At 42.8% G+C, this 19,057-nt stretch overlaps 1 protein-coding gene across 1 annotated transcript in view; it reads right to left on the bottom strand.

Annotated features, from left to right (window-relative positions):
- LOC123485457 (A disintegrin and metalloproteinase with thrombospondin motifs 19-like) overlaps positions 1 to 7,369 on the bottom strand; it is a gene marked incomplete at its 5' end in the record, with an annotated part of 74,909 nt that extends 67,540 nt beyond the window's left edge. The window contains 3 exons of the mRNA XM_045216381.1: positions 2,975 to 3,123; positions 5,449 to 5,594; positions 7,268 to 7,369. Of these exons, the coding sequence (XP_045072316.1) occupies positions 2,975 to 3,123; positions 5,449 to 5,594; positions 7,268 to 7,369 (397 nt within the window). The remainder of the gene's footprint in view (positions 1 to 2,974; positions 3,124 to 5,448; positions 5,595 to 7,267) is intronic.
- Between the last annotated feature and the right edge of the window lie 11,688 nt (positions 7,370 to 19,057).

Raw genomic sequence — 19,057 nt, 5'->3', positions numbered from 1 at the left:
CAGAAATCTTTCTGATTGAGAGGGGGTCAAATACTTATTTCCCTCATTAAAATGCAAATCAATTTATAACATTTTTGACATGCGTTTTTCTGGATTTTTTTGTTGTTATTCTGTCTCTCACTGTTCAAATGAACCTACCATTAAAATTATAGACTGGTCATGTCTTTGTCAGTGGGCAAACGTACAAAATCAGCAGGGGATCAAATACATTTTTCCCTCACTGTACCTTGGTCTGACCATATCTGCATCGGGAAACTTTAATATGGCAGTGAATGCACTCAAAGAAAAAGCCTGTAGAGGATTGTATGCAATAATAATGAAATTATTCAAAATCAACATTCCAGTTAGAATTTGGTCCAAAATATTTGACAGCGTAATCCTACCAATAGCTCTTTACGAAGTGAGGTTTGGGGGCCACGCAATAAACTGGACTTTAAAATGTGGGACAAAACTCCAATTGAAGCCCTACATGCAGAATTATGTCGGAATATTCTACAAGTCCAAAGAAATACACCAACTAATGCATGTAGTGTAGGATAGGCCGCTTTCCAGTGGTAATGAAAATACAGAAAAGATCCTTAACATTTTGGCTACATCTAAATTCAAGTCCAAATTCAAGAGCTGAGCCCAGAAACGAGCCCTCTCAGTCAGCTGGTGTTGGACCTAACCAACCAAGCTGACACCAGCACTGCTTCAAAAGAAAGATTTCAAATAAACAAAATCATGAACCAATCAAAGGACTCATATTTACAACATTGGAAAAACGAAACAAAATCCCAAAGCCGACTAAATTGCTATCTGTCCCTAAACAGAGAATATGAATTGGCTGATTATCTCTACTCTGTCAGAGGTACGAAGCAGAGACAGATCCTTACCAAGTACAGGCTGAGTGACCACCAATTGGCAATAGAAACCGGCAGACATAAAAAGACATGGCTACGCAAAGAGGAGCGTGTATGTGGTCACTGCACGACAGGGGAGGTAGAAACAGAGATGCACTTTCACCTTTACTGTGATAAATATTCCTCACCAAGAGATTCATTATACGTAGAAATTACTACATTTATTCAAAATTTTAACTTATTAAACCCAGAGGAAAAACAAAAAATACTAATGGGCGAAGGAGCAACGGCTCCTCTTGCAGCCAAATATGTATTTGCCTGCCATAGCCTGAGGGACACTGAATAATAACATCTGCATAGTAAACAGTAACTTACTTATTATTAGTATTATTGTTATTACTATTATTATTATTATTATAATTATTATAATTATTATTACTACTATTATTATTATTGTTATTACTATTATTATTATTATTATTATTGTGATCATTATTCCAAATAGTAGTGGTACGGGTAGTAGGGGGGATGGTAATGATGGCAGTTTAATGATGGTGGTTGTAGTAGTGGTAGTAATGATGATGGTAGTTGTAGTACTGATGTAATGGTGAGGATGACAGTTAATTAGTTAAAAGTTAGTTATAGTTTCATTTTCCAAGTTTAGCCTTTTATATATTTATTATATTTCTACTGTTGACTGTTAACATTTTATTGTTGTTATTATTATTTGTATTATATATATTTTTTGTGTATTATTATTTACTACCATTTTATATTATTATTCTTTATTCTTTATTATTTTATTACAATGTATATTGTATACATTGTTGCTTTGGAAATATTGACGCAATGTTTTTCATGCCAATAAAGCAGTTTGAATTTGAGAGAGAGAGAGAGAGAGAGAGAGAGAGAGAGAGAGAGAGAGAGAGAGAGAGAGAGAGAGAGAGAGAGAGAGAGAGAGAGAGAGAGAGAGAGAGAGACAGAGAGATGAGAGAGAGAGAGAGAGAGAGAGAGAGAGAGAGAGAGAGAGAGAGAGAGAGAGAGAGAGAGAGGAAGAAAGAGAGAGAGAAATAAAGAGAGTGAGAGAGAAGGATAGATGAATAGGATGAAAGAGCGTTAGAGAGAGAAAAACAGAAAGTTGAAGAGAGAGAAATATAGATAGATAAGAAGAAAGAAAGAAATAGTTAGGGAGAGAAGGAGAGAGAAGGAGCGAGAAGGAGAGAAGGAGAGAGAAGGAGAGAGAAGGAGAGAGAAGGAGAGAGAAGGAGGGGGAGACCCCTTGCCTGATGAAAGGAGCTTTGTGCTCCAGCAGGCAGAGCGTCTGTGCAGTGATGTCATCCAGTGATGTCATCCAGTGATGTCATCCAGAGCAGAGAGAGCCACCGGAGAGCCTGTTTGTCATTCTGCACAGAACCCAGCTTCACTTACTGTAGCCTGGGGCTAGCGCTAACATGGGCCTCACACACACACACACACACACAGGTATGCGCACGGCACGCTCAAACAAACACAGACTGGTTTGGCTTACAAATTCCACCTCAACAGGCAAAATTAGACCAAGAAAGAGGCTTGAGCAAAGCAAGATATTAGAGTTTGAGAGTTAGTGTCTAAGAGGGAGTTGGCGGTTTAGAGAACTGCACTGCAGTAATTGTGAATAGTGTACTGTAAAACTTTTTTTTTTTTTTTACTTCAACTAAACACAGTCTCAAATAGCTGCCTGTCCCTTTTAGTAGACGGGCATCGGCACACTTTTCAGCAAATAAACGCCTGTTTCAAATAAACGCCGGTGTGAACTTCAGTGAGTACCGTATGGGCAAAATAAGATAAAAGGAGAGCAACATCATTACCATGAATGAGACATGGTCGGCTGAACTACGGGGGATGCAAGGCACAACGAGGCGCAACGAGGCGCAACGAGGCGCAACGAGGCGCAACGAGGCGCAACGAGGCGCAACGAGGCACAACGAGGCACAACGAGGCGCAACGAGGCACAACGAGGCACAACGAGGCACAACGAGGCGAGAAAATGAAATGCGAAATCGGGGGTGTATGATAGGCAGCCTGGTCTTTGCAAGTCTGATCTGTGCTGGATTAATATTTTATTTTATACAGTCTATGATCTAGATATTTACCATCATCCATGACGGAGTGCCAGTGTAGAGAGGGGCGATTGAAGGTCTGGCACTGTTGGTCTCTGAAGCTGGGGATCCCAACAGGGCAGGGTGGGCTCTCACACATCCTGTACTGCATCCTGGAGCCGACACAGTCCCGGCTTTTCCCACTGGTCCCACAGAGACAATACAAAACAAAATGTATGGAATGAAGGTCAAGATCAATGATGTAAAGCATAGCGGTTGAGAGCGTTCGGCCAGTAACTGAAAGGTCGCTGGTTCGAATCCCCAAGCCGACAAGGTGAAAAATCTGTCCATTACTTTTTACACATTTTGTTATGTTACAGCCTTATTCTAAAATTAATAAAATTGTTTTTTCCCATCATCAATCTACACACAATACCCCATAACGACAAAGCAAAAACAGGTTTTTAGAAATGTATGCTAATTTATTAAAAATTAAAAACAGAAATATCACATTTACATAAGTATTCAGATCCTTTACTCAGTACTTTGTTGAAGCACCTTTGGCAGCGATTACAGCCTTGAGACTTCTTGGTTATGACTCTACAAGCTTGGCACACCTGTATTTGGGGAGTTTCTGCCATACTTCTCTGCAGATCCTCTCAAGCTCTGTCAGGTTGGATGGGGAGCGTTTCTGCACAGCTATTTTCAGGTCTCTCCAGAGATGTTCGATCGGGTTCAAGTCCGGGCTCTGGCTGGTCCACTCAAGGACATTCAGAGACTTGTCCCGAATACACTCCTGCGTTGTCTTGGCTGTGTGCTAAGGGTCGTTGTACTGTTGGAAGGTGAACCTTCGCCCCAGTCTGAGGTCGTGAGTTCTCTGGAGCAGGTTTTCATCAAGGATTGTGCAGTACTTTGCTCCATTCATCTTTCCCTTGATCCTGACTAGTCTCACAGTCCATGCCGCTGAAGAAAATCCCCACAGCATGATGCTGCCACCACCATGCTTCAACGTAGGGATGGTGCCAGGTTTTCTCCAGACGTGACGTTTGGCATTCAGGCCAAAGAGTTAAATCTTGGTTTCATCAGACCAGAGAATGGTCTGAGAGTCTTTAGGTGCCTTTTGGCAAACTCCAAGTGGGCTGTCATGTGCCTTTTACTGAGGAGTCTGGCCACTCTACCATAAAGCCCTGATTAGTGGAGTGATGCAGAGATGGTTGTCCTTCTGGAAGGTTCTCCCATCTCCACAGAGGAACTCTAGAGCTCTGTCAGAGTGACCAACAGGTCCTGTAGCTCTTCTCAAAGAGACAGTCGTTTCAATGTCAAGTACCTGTAGCTCTACTCAAAGAGACAGTCATTACAGTTTAAAGTACCTGGGACTCTACTCAAAGAGACAGTCATTACAGTGTAAAGTACCTGGGACTCTACTCAAAGAGACAGTCATTACAGTGTACAGTACCTGGGACTCTACTCAAAGAGACAGTCAATACAGTGTAAAGTACCTGTGACTCTCCTCAAAGAGACAGTCGTTACAGTTAAAGTACCTCGGACTCTACTCAAAGAGTCAGTCGTTACAGTGTAAAGTACCTGGGACTCTACTCAAAGAGACAGTCATTACAGTTTAAAGTACCTGGGACTCTACTCAAAGAGACAGTTGTTACTGTGTAAAGTACTTGGGACTCTACTCAAAGAGACAGTCGTTGCAGTGTAAAGTACCTGGGACTCTATTCAAAGAGACAGTCATTACAGTGTAAAGTACTTGGGACTCTACTCAAAGAGACAGTCGTTACAGTGTAAAGTACTTGGGACTCTACTCAAAGAGACAGTCGTTACAGTGTACAGTACCTGGGACTCTACTCAAAGAGACAGTCAATACAGTGTAAAGTACCTGTGACTCTCCTCAAAGAGACAGTCGTTACAGTTAAAGTACCTCGGACTCTACTCAAAGAGTCAGTCGTTACAGTGTAAAGTACCTGGGACTCTACTCAAAGAGACAGTCATTACAGTTTAAAGTACCTGGGACTCTACTCAAAGAGACAGTTGTTACTGTGTAAAGTACTTGGGACTCTACTCAAAGAGACAGTCGTTGCAGTGTAAAGTACCTGGGACTCTATTCAAAGAGACAGTCATTACAGTGTAAAGTACTTGGGACTCTACTCAAAGAGACAGTCGTTACAGTGTAAAGTACTTGGGACTCTACTCAAAGAGACAGTCGTTACAGTGTACAGTACCTGGGACTCTACTCAAAGAGACAGTCAATACAGTGTAAAGTACCTGTGACTCTCCTCAAAGAGACAGTCGTTACAGTTAAAGTACCTCGGACTCTACTCAAAGAGTCAGTCGTTACAGTGTAAAGTACCTGGGACTCTACTCAAAGAGACAGTCGTTACAGTGTAAAGTACCTGGGACTCTACTCAAAGAGACAGTCGTTACAGTGTAAAGTACCTGGGACTCTACTCAAAGAGACAGTCGTTACAGTGTAAAGTACCTGGGACTCTACTCAAAGAGACAGTCGTTACAGTGTAAAGTACCTGGGACTCTCACACTTGCGCTGGCGTCCACTGATGCCCGTGCTGCAGGTTGGACTGCAGGCTCCCCAGGACCCCCAGGTGCTCCACTCCCCCATGGCTGGCTCCACTGGCACCACTCGGCTCACACACTCCCCAGCACGACACCACTGCATGAGGACATCACACACACGCAAACGCACATGCACGCACACACAAACACGTGCACGCACACACACACACACACACACAGACACACACATGCACACACACAGACACACACACTTGAACACTTGACACAGTATCCAAACCTACAACCCTGTCATCAAACCCCACGACTGAACACCTGAACACAACAGTAATACAAAACAACGCTGCGCTCACAGTGTAACCCGTTAAACTTGGCCTTGGACGTTGACCTGCTGCTGATTGTGTTGCCGCTGATGTGTTGAGCTATGTAAACAGAGGATTCAGGGTCTGATTGAACTCTGGGGTGTGCTCATCATCATTATTGACACTTCTGTCAACTTTTTCACTGATACAACCCACCCATTCCAAGATACCTGAAATAGTTCAAGCACTGCACTAGAAGTGGAGTCGCACTATTTAACGCGTCCTCTCCGCTCTGATGACATGTAACATTCTCCAGAGTTCACCTGCCTTATTCAAAGCCCCCCGGCCCCCCCAAACAAAAATGTTTCCCAACGTACACATTGGTGATCAATGAAAGCATATTTCTACAAGAGACTGCACTTGAATTTCTACATGGGCTGTTACAGATTATAAATGGTGCATCTAAGGACAAAGTCTCAATAGACTTCCCTTCTGCACTTCACTACTCTTAACACCTAATACTCAACCGTGGCGAACAGACAACATAACAACATACAACATGCTCCTGGTGACGTTACTAGCAGGGTTTACGGTGGTTTGGGCTCCGCGCGGTGCTCTGCATCATGTTGGCTGTCGGCGTGGATACACAAAGGGACAGGGAGACGGTCTGAAGCGGGGCCAGGGGTTTGCCTTGAGCAGCCACAGCTGGGCCCACAGGCTGTTTCTCATCTCCCTGTTTATAATATCTCTCAGAGAGGATGGCTCTCTCTCTCTCTCTCTCTCTCTCTCTCTCTCTCTCTCTCTCTCTCTCTCTCTCTCTCTCTCTCTCTCTCTCTCTCTCTCTCTCTCTCTCCTCTCTCTCTCTCTCTCTCTCTCTCTCTCTCTCGCGCTTTCCCTCTCTCTCTCTCTCTTCTCTCTCTCTCTCCCTCACTCGCTCTCTTTTCTCTTGCAGCAACGGCTCCTTGCTTGGGCTCGTGTGGAAAATATGATTTCATATTTGTGAGGCTGGTATTGAGGGACAATTTGGTAGTGACCTGTATCCTGTTGATTTTAATGTGATGAATTAATAAAGACATCGGCTGCGTCCCAAATAGCACCCTATTCTCTAGATAGTGCACTACTTTTGAACAGGTCCCATAAGGCTCTGGTCAAATTATAGTGCACTATATACAGAAGGGATATAAGAGTAATTTGGGATGCAGACATGTAGATAGAAAGGGTGCAACAGAGTCTACCCTGAAAAATAATAGAATGCATTTTTTTGTCTGAAAAGCTGTGTGCTGTAATTATGAAGTTACGTAGTTTCAAAAGGACAAAACGTCTCAAATAGCACCCTATATAAAGGTAGTGCACTATATAAGTAGTGCCATTTGGGATGCACATTTAGTTTTGATAATAAAACTTGAATGAAGTCATGTGAAAAAGAGCAGTGTCCACAAATGACAGTCCTCAACATGTTCTACACAGAGCCATGTACTGTATCTTAATAAATGGCTGTGGTTCTACCCACCTTTCCAATGTCACATTCGGTGCCATCCATGGGTGGGTCCAGTTTGGTTTTACAGTCCTTCTCTCCATCTACCCGGCACCACAGCCCTGAACACATCACATACTGAAACACACACGCACGCAAAAGCACGCACACACACAAACACCCACACACACACACACACACACACACACACACACACACACACCACACAAATAAAGTTGATTGACATTCATTTTTATGATGCTGTCTATGTTTATTTACTTGAATCACTGTTCTATTTTTTTTTGTATGTGGTCTATGAAGGACACACCGTATCAAAACAGTTTTCACGGAAAATGGAAATAGGTGTTCTTATTGGAAAATGACAAAATAAAAATAAAAATGAATATCAGTCTTGGCACTGACTACTACTCCCCACAATGATGTCCATTCCATCAAATCAAATCAAATCAAATCAAATCAAATCAAATTTTATTGGTCACATGCGCCGAATACAACAGGTGCAGACATTACAGTGAAATGCTTACTTACAGCCCTTAACCAACAGTGCATTTATTTTAAACAAAAAAAGTAAAAATAAAACAACAACAAAAAAAGTGTTGAGAAAAAAAAGAGCAGAAGTAAAATAACATTTACATTTTACATTTACATTTTAGTCATTTAGCAGACGCTCTTATCCAGAGCGACTTACAGTTAGCACATACATTATTTTATCGAACCCACAACCCTGGCGTTGCAAACGCCATGCTCTACCAACTGAGCTACATCCCCTGCCGGCCATTCCCTCCCCTACCCTGGACGACGCTGGGCCAATTGTGCGCCGCCCCATGGGTCTCCCGGTTGCGGCCGGCTACGACAGAGCCTGGATTCGAACCAGGATCTCTAGTGGCACAGCTAGCACTGCGATGCAGTGCCTTAGACCACTGCGCCACTCGGGAGGTATATAAAGTGACAGTAGGGAGGCTATATATACAGGGGGGTACCGTTGCAGAGTCAATGTGTGTTGTTATCAACCTCTGTGCTTTAGGTTTCAGACCCCTACTAAACTTAATGTCACCGATCTCTCCTGAACAGATTCTGTTTGTAAACCGAAGAATCTGTCTCTACAGGATGGAATGCGTAGGATAATGATCAAACAGTAGTTCCGGTGTTTGGGTTTTCATCACTGATTATTTGGATTTATCAGGATTGGGGGCGAAGGTCACAGATTATTTTGATTTGTCAGGATTGGGCGAAGGTCACAGATTATTTGGATTTATAAGGATTGGGTAAAGTCACAGATTATTTTGATGTATCAGGGTTGGGCGATGGTCACAGATTATTTGGATGTATCAGGATATGGGGCGATGGTCACAGATTATTTGGATGTATCAGGATTGGGCGAAGGTGGTGCTTAATATTCGACTGCTTTGCGCGTGTAGTGAAATTGGCAGAAGGGGGGGCCTTAGGCTGAGAGTTTCCTTTTGCAAGGGTGGATTCTTCACAAACCGGAACTCTAACACATTTGAACCCAGAACTAAATCATGCAGATGAACTAATTACACAAGATATTAGTTCTGGGTTAACCGAGATTAACACACTGTAAATCTATCAATGAAATGCTATTTGTATTGAGGGTTTGCAAGGTTGCTATAGAAAACCAATCATCAAGGAATACTATTTTGAAGCATGTCTTTCACCTAAGCCCCTACATCTGCCCCAATACATTTTGAAGCATGTCTTTCACCTAAGCCCATACATCTGCCCCAATACATTTTGAAGCATGTCTTTCACCTAAGCCCCTACATCTGCCCCAATACATTTTGAAGCATCTCTTTCACCTAAGCCCCTACATCTGCCCCAATACATTTTGAAGCATGTCTTTCACCTAAGCCCATACATCTGCCCCAATACATTTTGAAGCATGTCTTTCACCTAAGCCCCTACATCTGCCGCAATACATGTTGAAGCATGTCTTTCACCTAAGTCCCTACATATGCCCCAATACATTTTGAAGCATGTCTTTCACCTAAGCCCATACATCTGCCCCATTACATTTTGAAGCATGTCTTTCACCTAAGCCCATACATCTGCCCCAATACATTTTGAAGCATGTCTTTCACCTAAGCCCATACATCTGCCCAAATACATTTCAAGCATGTCTTTCACCTAAGACCCTATATCTGCCCCCAATACATTTTGAAGCATGTCTTTCACCTAAGCCCCTACATCTGCCCCAATACATTTTGAAACATGTCTTTCACCTAAGCCCCTACATCTGCCCCATTAAATTTTGAAGCATGTCTTTCACCTAAGCCCCTACATCTGCTCCAATACATTTTGAAGCATGTCTTTCACCTAAGCCCCTACATCTGCCCCAATACATTTTGAAGCATGTCTTTCACCTAAGCCCCTACATCTGCCCCAATACATTTTGAAGCATGTCTTTCACCTAAGCCCATACATCTGCCCCAATACATTTTGAAGCATGTCTTTCACCTAAGCCCCTACATCTGCCCCAATACATTTTGAAGCATGTCTTTCACCTAAGCCCCTACATCTGCCCCAATACATTTTGAAGCATGTCTTTCACCTAAGCCCCTACATCTGCCCCAATACATTTTGAAGCATGTCTTTCACCTAAGCCCATACATCTGCCCCAATACATTTTGAAGCATGTCTTTCACCTAAGCCCCTACATCTGCCCCAATACATTTTGAAGTATGTCTTTCACCTAAGCCCCTACATCTGCCCCAATACATTTTGAAGCATGTCTTTCACCTAAGCCCCTACATCTGCCCCAATACATTTTGAAGCATGTCTTTCACCTAAGTCCCTACATATGCCCCAATACATTTTGAAGCATGTCTTTCACCTAAGCCCATACATCTGCCCCATTACATTTTGAAGCATGTCTTTCACCTAAGCCCATACATCTGCCACAATACATTTTGAAGCATGTCTTTCACCTAAGCCCATACATCTGCCCAAATACATTTTGAAGCATGTCTTTCACCTAAGACCCTACATCTGCCCCAATACATTTTGAAGTATGTCTTTCACCTAAGTCCCTACATCTGCCCCAATACATTTTGAAGCATGTCTTTCACCTAAGCCCCTACATCTGCCCCAATACATTTTGAAGCATGTCTTTCACCTAAGCCCCTACATCTGCCCCAATACATTTTGAAGCATGTCTTTCACCTAAGCCCCTACATCTGCCCCATTACATTTTGAAGCATGTCTTTCACCTAAGCCTCTACATCTGCCCCAATACATTTTGAAGCATGTCTTTCACCTAAGCCCCTACATATGCCCCAATACATTTTGAAGCATGTCTTTCACCTAAGCCCATACATCTGCCCCAATACATTTTGAAGCATGTCTTTCACCTAAGCCCATTCATCTGCCCCAATACATTTTGAAGCATGTCTTTCACCTAAGCCCCTACATCTGCCCCATTACATTTTGAAGCATGTCTTTCACCTAAGCCCCTACATCTGCCCCAATACATTTTGAAGCATGTCTTTCACCTAAGCCCCTACATCTGCCCCAATACATTTTGAAGCATGTCTTTCACCTAAGCCCCCTACATCTGCCCCAATACATTTTGAAGCATGTCTTTCACCTAAGCCCATACATCTGCCCCAATACATTTTGAAGCATGTCTTTCACCTAAGCCCCTACATCTGCCCCAATACATTTTGAAGCATGTCTTTCACCTAAGCCCCTACATCTGCCCCAATACATTTTGAAGCATGTCTTTCACCTAAGCCCCCTACATCTGCCCCAATACATTTTGAAGCATGTCTTTCACCTAAGCCATACATCTGCCCCAATACATTTTGAAGCATGTCTTTCACCTAAGCCCCTACATCTGCCCCAATACATTTTGAAGTATGTCTTTCACCTAAGCCCCTACATCTGCCCCAATACATTTTGAAGCATGTCTTTCACCTAAGCCCCTACATCTGCCCCAATACATTTTGAAGCATGTCTTTCACCTAAGTCCCTACATATGCCCCAATACATTTTGAAGCATGTCTTTCACCTAAGCCCATACATCTGCCCCATTACATTTTGAAGCATGTCTTTCACCTAAGCCCATACATCTGCCACAATACATTTTGAAGCATGTCTTTCACCTAAGCCCATACATCTGCCCAAATACATTTTGAAGCATGTCTTTCACCTAAGACCCTACATCTGCCCCAATACATTTTGAAGTATGTCTTTCACCTAAGTCCCTACATCTGCCCCAATACATTTTGAAGCATGTCTTTCACCTAAGCCCCTACATCTGCCCCAATACATTTTGAAGCATGTTTTCACCTAAGCCCCTACATCTGCCCCAATACATTTTGAAGCATGTCTTTCACCTAAGCCCCTACATCTGCCCCATTACATTTTGAAGCATGTCTTTCACCTAAGCCCCTACATCTGCCCCAATACATTTTGAAGCATGTCTTTCACGTAAGCCCATACATCTGCCCCTATACATTTTGAAGCATGTCTTTCACCTAAGCCCATACATCTGCCCCAATACATTTTGAAGCATGTCTTTCACCTAAGCCCCTACATCTGCCCCAATACATTTTGAAGCATCTCTTTCACCTAAGCCCCCTACATCTGCCCCAATACATTTTGAAGCATGTCTTTCACCTAAGCCCATACATCTGCCCCAATACATTTTGAAGCATCTCTTTCACCTAAGCCCCTACATCTGCCCCAATACATTTTGAAGCATGTCTTTCACCTAAGCCCATACATCTGCCCCAATACATTTTGAAGCATGTCTTTCACCTAAGCCCCTACATCTGCCGCAATACATGTTGAAGCATGTCTTTCACCTAAGTCCCTACATATGCCCCAATACATTTTGAAGCATGTCTTTCACCTAAGCCCATACATCTGCCCCATTACATTTTGAAGCATGTCTTTCACCTAAGCCCATACATCTGCCCCAATACATTTTGAAGCATGTCTTTCACCTAAGCCCATACATCTGCCCAAATACATTTTGAAGCATGTCTTTCACCTAAGACCCTACATCTGCCCCAATACATTTTGAAGCATGTCTTTCACCTAAGCCCCTACATCTGCCCCAATACATTTTGAAACATGTCTTTCACCTAAGCCCCTATATCTGCCCCATTAAATTTTGAAGCATGTCTTTCACCTAAGCCCCTACATCTGCTCCAATACATTTTGAAGCATGTCTTTCACCTAAGCCCCTACATCTGCCCCAAACATTTTGAAGCATGTCTTTCACCTAAGCCCCTACATCTGCCCCAATACATTTTGAAGCATGTCTTTCACCTAAGCCCATACATCTGCCCCAACACATTTTGAAGCATGTCTTTCACCTAAGCCCCTACATCTGCCCCAATACATTTTGAAGCATGTCTTTCACCTAAGCCCCTACATCTGCCCCAATACATTTTGAAGCATGTCTTTCACCTAAGCCCCTACATCTGCCCCAATACATTTTGAAGCATGTCTTTCACCTAAGCCCATACATCTGCCCCAATACATTTTGAAGCATGTCTTTCACCTAAGCCCCTACATCTGCCCCAATACATTTTGAAGTATGTCTTTCACCTAAGCCCCTACATCTGCCCCAATACATTTTGAAGCATGTCTTTCACCTAAGCCCCTACATCTGCCCCAATACATTTTGAAGCATGTCTTTCACCTAAGCCCCTACATCTGCCCCAATACATTTTGAAGCATGTCTTTCACCTAAGTCCCTACATATGCCCCAATACATTTTGAAGCATGTCTTTCACCTAAGCCCATACATCTGCCCCATTACATTTTGAAGCATGTCTTTCACCTAAGCCCATACATCTGCCACAATACATTTTGAAGCATGTCTTTCACCTAAGCCCATACATCTGCCCAAATACATTTTGAAGCATGTCTTTCACCTAAGACCCTACATCTGCCCCAATACATTTTGAAGTATGTCTTTCACCTAAGTCCCTACATCTGCCCCAATACATTTTGAAGCATGTCTTTCACCTAAGCCCCTACATCTGCCCCAATACATTTTGAAGCATGTCTTTCACCTAAGCCCTACATCTGCCCCAATACATTTTGAAGCATGTCTTTCACCTAAGCCCCTACATCTGCCCCATTACATTTTGAAGCATGTCTTTCACCTAAGCCTCTACATCTGCCCCAATACATTTTTGAAGCATGTCTTTCACCTAAGCTCCCTACATATGCCCCAATACATTTTGAAGCATGTCTTTCACCTAAGCCCATACATCTGCCCCAATACATTTTGAAGCATGTCTTTCACCTAAGCCCATTCATCTGCCCCAATACATTTTGAAGCATGTCTTTCACCTAAGCCCCTACATCTGCCCCAATACATTTTGAAGCATGTCTTTCACGTAAGCCCATACATCTGCCCCTATACATTTTGAAGCATGTCTTTCACCTAAGCCCATACATCTGCCCCAATACATTTTGAAGCATGTCTTTCACCTAAGCCCCTACATCTGCCCCAATACATTTTGAAGCATCTCTTTCACCTAAGCCCCTACATCTGCCCCAATACATTTTGAAGCATGTCTTTCACCTAAGCCCATACATCTGCCCCAACACATTTTGAAGCATGTCTTTCACCTAAGCTCCCTACATCTGCCGCAATACATGTTGAAGCATGTCTTTCACCTAAGTCCCTACATATGCCCCAATACATTTTGAAGCATGTCTTTCACCTAAGCCCATACATCTGCCCCATTACATTTTTGAAGCATGTCTTTCACCCAAGCCCATACATCTGCCCCAATACATTTTGAAGCATGTCTTTCACCTAAGCCCATACATCTGCCCAAATACATTTCGAAGCATGTCTTTCACCTAAGACCCTATATCTGCCCCAATACATTTTGAAGCATGTCTTTCACCTAAGCCCCTACATCTGCCCCAATACATTTTGAAACATGTCTTTCACCTAAGCCCCTACATCTGCCCCATTAAATTTTGAAGCATGTCTTTCACCTAAGCCCTCTACATCTGCTCCAATACATTTTGAAGCATGTCTTTCACCTAAGCCCCTACATCTGCCCCAATACATTTTGAAGCATGTCTTTCACCTAAGCCCCTACATCTGCCCCAATACATTTTGAAGCATGTCTTTCACCTAAGCCCATACATCTGCCCCAATACATTTTGAAGCATGTCTTTCACCTAAGCCCCTACATCTGCCCCAATACATTTTGAAGCATGTCTTTCACCTAAGCCCCTACATCTGCCCCAATACATTTTGAAGCATGTCTTTCACCTAAGCCCCTACATCTGCCCCAATACATTTTGAAGCATGTCTTTCACCTAAGCCCATACATCTGCCTTAATACATTTTGAAGCATGTCTTTCACCTAAGCCCCTACATCTGCCCCAATACATTTTGAAGTATGTCTTTCACCTAAGCCCCTACATCTGCCCCAATACATTTTGAAGCATGTCTTTCACCTAAGCCCCTACATCTGCCCCAATACATTTTGAAGCATGTCTTTCACCTAAGTCCCTACATATGCCCCAATACATTTTGAAGCATGTCTTTCACCTAAGCCCATACATCTGCCCCCCATTACATTTTGAAGCATGTCTTTCACCTAAGCCCATACATCTGCCACAATACATTTTGAAGCATGTCTTTCACCTAAGCCCATACATCTGCCCAAATACATTTTGAAGCATGTCTTTCACCTAAGACCCTACATCTGCCCCAATACATTTTGAAGTATGTCTTTCACCTAAGTCCCTACATCTGCCCCAATACATTTTGAAGCTATGTCTTTCACCTAAGCCCCTACATCTGCCCCAATACATTTTGAAGCATGTCTTTCACCTAAGCCCCTACATCTGCCCAATACATTTTGAAGCATGTCTTTCACCTAAGCCCTACATCTGCCCCCATTACATTTTGAAGCATGTCTTTCACCTAAGCCTCTACATCTGCCCCAATACATTTTGAAGCATGTCTTTCACCTAAGCCCCCTACATATGCCCCAATACATTTTGGAAGCATGTCTTTCACCTAAGCCCATACATCTGCCCCAATACATTTTGAAGCATGTCTTTCACCTAAGCCCATTCATCTGCCCCAATACATTTTGAAGCATGTCTTTCACCTAAGCCCCTACATCTGCCCCATTACATTTTTGAAGCATGTCTTTCACCTAAGCCCCTACATCTGCCCCAATACATTTTGAAGCATGTCTTTCACCTAAGCCCCTACATCTGCCCCAATACATTTTGAAGCATGTCTTTCACCTAAGCCCCCATCTGCCCCAATACATTTTGAAGCTTATGTCTTTCACCTAAGCCCATACATCTGCCCCAATACATTTTGAAGCATGTCTTTCACCTAAGCCCCTACATCTGCCCCAATACATTTTGAAGCATGTCTTTCACCTAAGCCCCTACATCTGCCCCAATACATTTTGAAGCATGTCTTTCACCTAAGCCCCTACATCTGCCCCAATACATTTTGAAGCATGTCTTTCACCTAAGCCTACATCTGCCCCCAATACATTTTGAAGCATGTCTTTCACTAAGCCCCTACATCTGCCCCAATACATTTTGAAGCATGTCTTTCACCTAAGCCCCTACATCTGCCCCAATACATTTTGAAGCATGTCTTTCACCTAAGCCCATACATCTGCCCCATTACATTTTTGAAGCATGTCTTTCACCTAAGCCCATACATCTGCCCCAATACATTTTGAAGCATGTCTTTCACCTAAGCCCTATATCTGCCCCAATACATTTTGAAGCTATGTCTTTCACCTAAGCCCCTACATCTGCCCCAATACATTTTGAACATGTCTTTCACCTAAGCCCCTACATCTGCCCCAATAAATTTTGAAGCATGTCTTTCACCTAAGCCCCTACATCTGCCCCAATACATTTTGAAGCATGTCTTTCACCTAAGCCCCTACATCTGCCCCAATACATTTTGAAGCATGTCTTTCACCTAAGCCCTACATCTGCCCCAATACATTTTGAAGCATGTCTTTCACCTAAGCCCCTACATCTGCCCCAATACATTTTTGAAGCATGTCTTTCCACCTAAGCCCCTACATCTGCCCCAATACATTTTGAAGCATGTCTTTCACCTAAGCCCTACATCTGCCCCAATACATTTTGAAGCATGTCTTTCACCTAAGCCCCTACATCTGCCCCAATACATTTTGAAGCATGTCTTTCACCTAAGCTCCCTACATCTGCCCCAATACATTTTGAAGCATGTCTTTCACCTAAGCCCCCTACATCTGCCCCAATACATTTTGAAGCATGTCTTTCACCTAAGCTCTTCCCTACATCTCCCCCTTATGCCCCAATACATTTTGAAGCAATGTCTTTCACCTAAGCCTATACATCTGCCCCATTACATTTTGAAGCATGTCTTTCACCTAAGCCCATACATCTGCCACAATACATTTTGAAGCATGTCTTTCACCTAAGCCCATACATCTGCCCAAATACATTTTGGAAGCATGTCTTTCACCTAAGACCCTACATCTGCCCCAATACATTTTGAAGTATGTCTTTCACCTAAGTCCCTACATCTGCCCCAATACATTTTGAAGCATGTCTTCACCTAAGCCCTACATCTGCCCCAATACATTTTGAAGCATGTCTTTCACCTAAGCCCCTACATCTGCCCCAATACATTTTGAAGCATGTCTTTCACCTAAGCCCCTACATCTGCCCCATTACTTTGAAGCATGTCTTTCACCTAAGCCTCTACATCTGCCCCAATACATTTTGAAGCATGTCTTTCACCTAAGCCCCTACATATGCCCCAATACATTTTGAAGCATGTCTTTCACCTAAGCCCATACATCTGCCCCAATACATTTTGAAGCATGTCTTTCACCTAAGCCCATTCATCTGCCCCAATACATTTTGAAGCATGTCTTTCACCTAAGCCCCTACATCTGCCCCAATACATTTTGAAGCATGTCTTTCACCTAAGCTCCCTACATCTGCCCCAATACATTTTGAAGTATGTCTTTCACCTAAGCCCCCTACATCTGCCCAATACATTTTGAAGCATGTCTTTCACCTAAGCCCCCTACATCTGCCCCAATACATTTTGAAGCATGTCTTTCACCTAAGCCCATACATCTGCCCCAATACATTTTTGAAGCATGTCTTTCACCTAAGCCCCTACATCTGCCCAATACATTTTGAAGCATGTCTTTCACACTAAGCCCTACATCTGCCCCAATACATTTTGAAGCATGTCTTTCACCTAAGCCCCTACATCTGCCCCAATACATTTTGAAGCATGTCTTTCACCTAAGCCCATACATCTGCCCCAATACATTTTGAAGCATGTCTTTCACCTAAGCCCCTACATCTGCCCCAATACATTTTGAAGTATGTCTTTCACCTAAGCCCCTACATCTGCCCCAATACATTTTGGAAGCATGTCTTTCACCTAAGCCTACATCTGCCCCAATACATTTTGAAGCATGTCTTTCACCTAAGTCCCTACATATGCCCCAAATACATTTTGAAGCATGTCTTTCACCTAAGCCCATACATCTGCCCCATTACATTTTGAAGCATGTCTTTCACCTAAGCCCATACATCTGCCACAATACATTTTGAAGCATGTGTCTTTCACACTAAGCCCATACATCTGCCCAAAATACTTTGAAGCATGTCTTTCACCTAAGACCCTACATCTGCCCCAATACATTTTGAAGTATGTCTTTCACCTAAGTCCCTACATCTGCCCCAATACATTTTGAAGCATGTCTTTCACCTAAGCCCCTACATCTGCCCCAATACATTTTGAAGCATGTTTTCACCTAAGCCCCCTCATCTGCCTTTAATACATTTTTGCTGTCTTCACCTAAGCCCCCTACATCTGCCCCATTACATTTTGAAGCATGTCTTTCACCTACCTCATCACCCTTTAATACATTTTGAAATATGTCTTTCAAGTAAGCCCATACATCTGCCCCTATACATTTTGAGCATGTCTTTCACCTAAGCTTCTACATCTGCCCCCAATACATTTTGGAAGCATGTCTTCACCTCCCCTGTCTTACAATACATTTTGAAGCATCTCTCTTTCACCTAAGCCCTACATCTGCCCCAATACATTTTGAAGCATGTCTCACCTAACCCATACATCTGCTTTATTTTGTTTTGAAGCCTCTCTTTCACTAAGCCCCTACATCTGCCCCACAATACGATTTTAGAGCATGTCTTTCACCTAAGCCCCATACATCTCCCCAATACATTTTGAAACTTGTCTTTCACCTAAGCCCCTACATCTGCCATAATACATGTTTAGGCATGTCTTTTTCACCTAAGTCCCTACATATGCCCCAATACATTTTCAAGCATGTCTTTCACCTAACCCATACATCTGCCCCATTACATTTTGAAGCATGTCTTTCACTACTTACATCTGCCCCAATACATTTTGAAACATGTCTTTCACCTACCCTACATCTCCCAAATACATTTTGAAGCATGTCTTTACTAAACCCTACATCTGCCCCAATACATTTTGAAGCATGTCTTTCACCTAAGCCCCCTACATCTATTACAATACATTTTGAAGACATGTCTTTCACCTAACCCTATATCACCCCCATTAAATTTTGAAGCATGTCTTTCACTAAACCCTACATCTGCTCAATACATTTAAGCATGTCTCACCTAACCCCTACATCTCCCCATCTACATGTGTCTTTCACCTAAGCCCTACATCTGCCCCAATACATTTTGAAACATATGTCTTTCACCCTAAGAAAGCCCATACATCTGCCCCAATACATTTCATTC

This window comes from Coregonus clupeaformis, unplaced genomic scaffold (assembly GCF_020615455.1).
Source record: "Coregonus clupeaformis isolate EN_2021a unplaced genomic scaffold, ASM2061545v1 scaf0699, whole genome shotgun sequence".
NCBI classification, from domain to species: Eukaryota; Metazoa; Chordata; class Actinopteri; order Salmoniformes; family Salmonidae; genus Coregonus; species Coregonus clupeaformis.
Note: the sequence above shows the minus strand (reverse complement) of the source record. Positions and strands in the feature narration are given on the sequence as shown.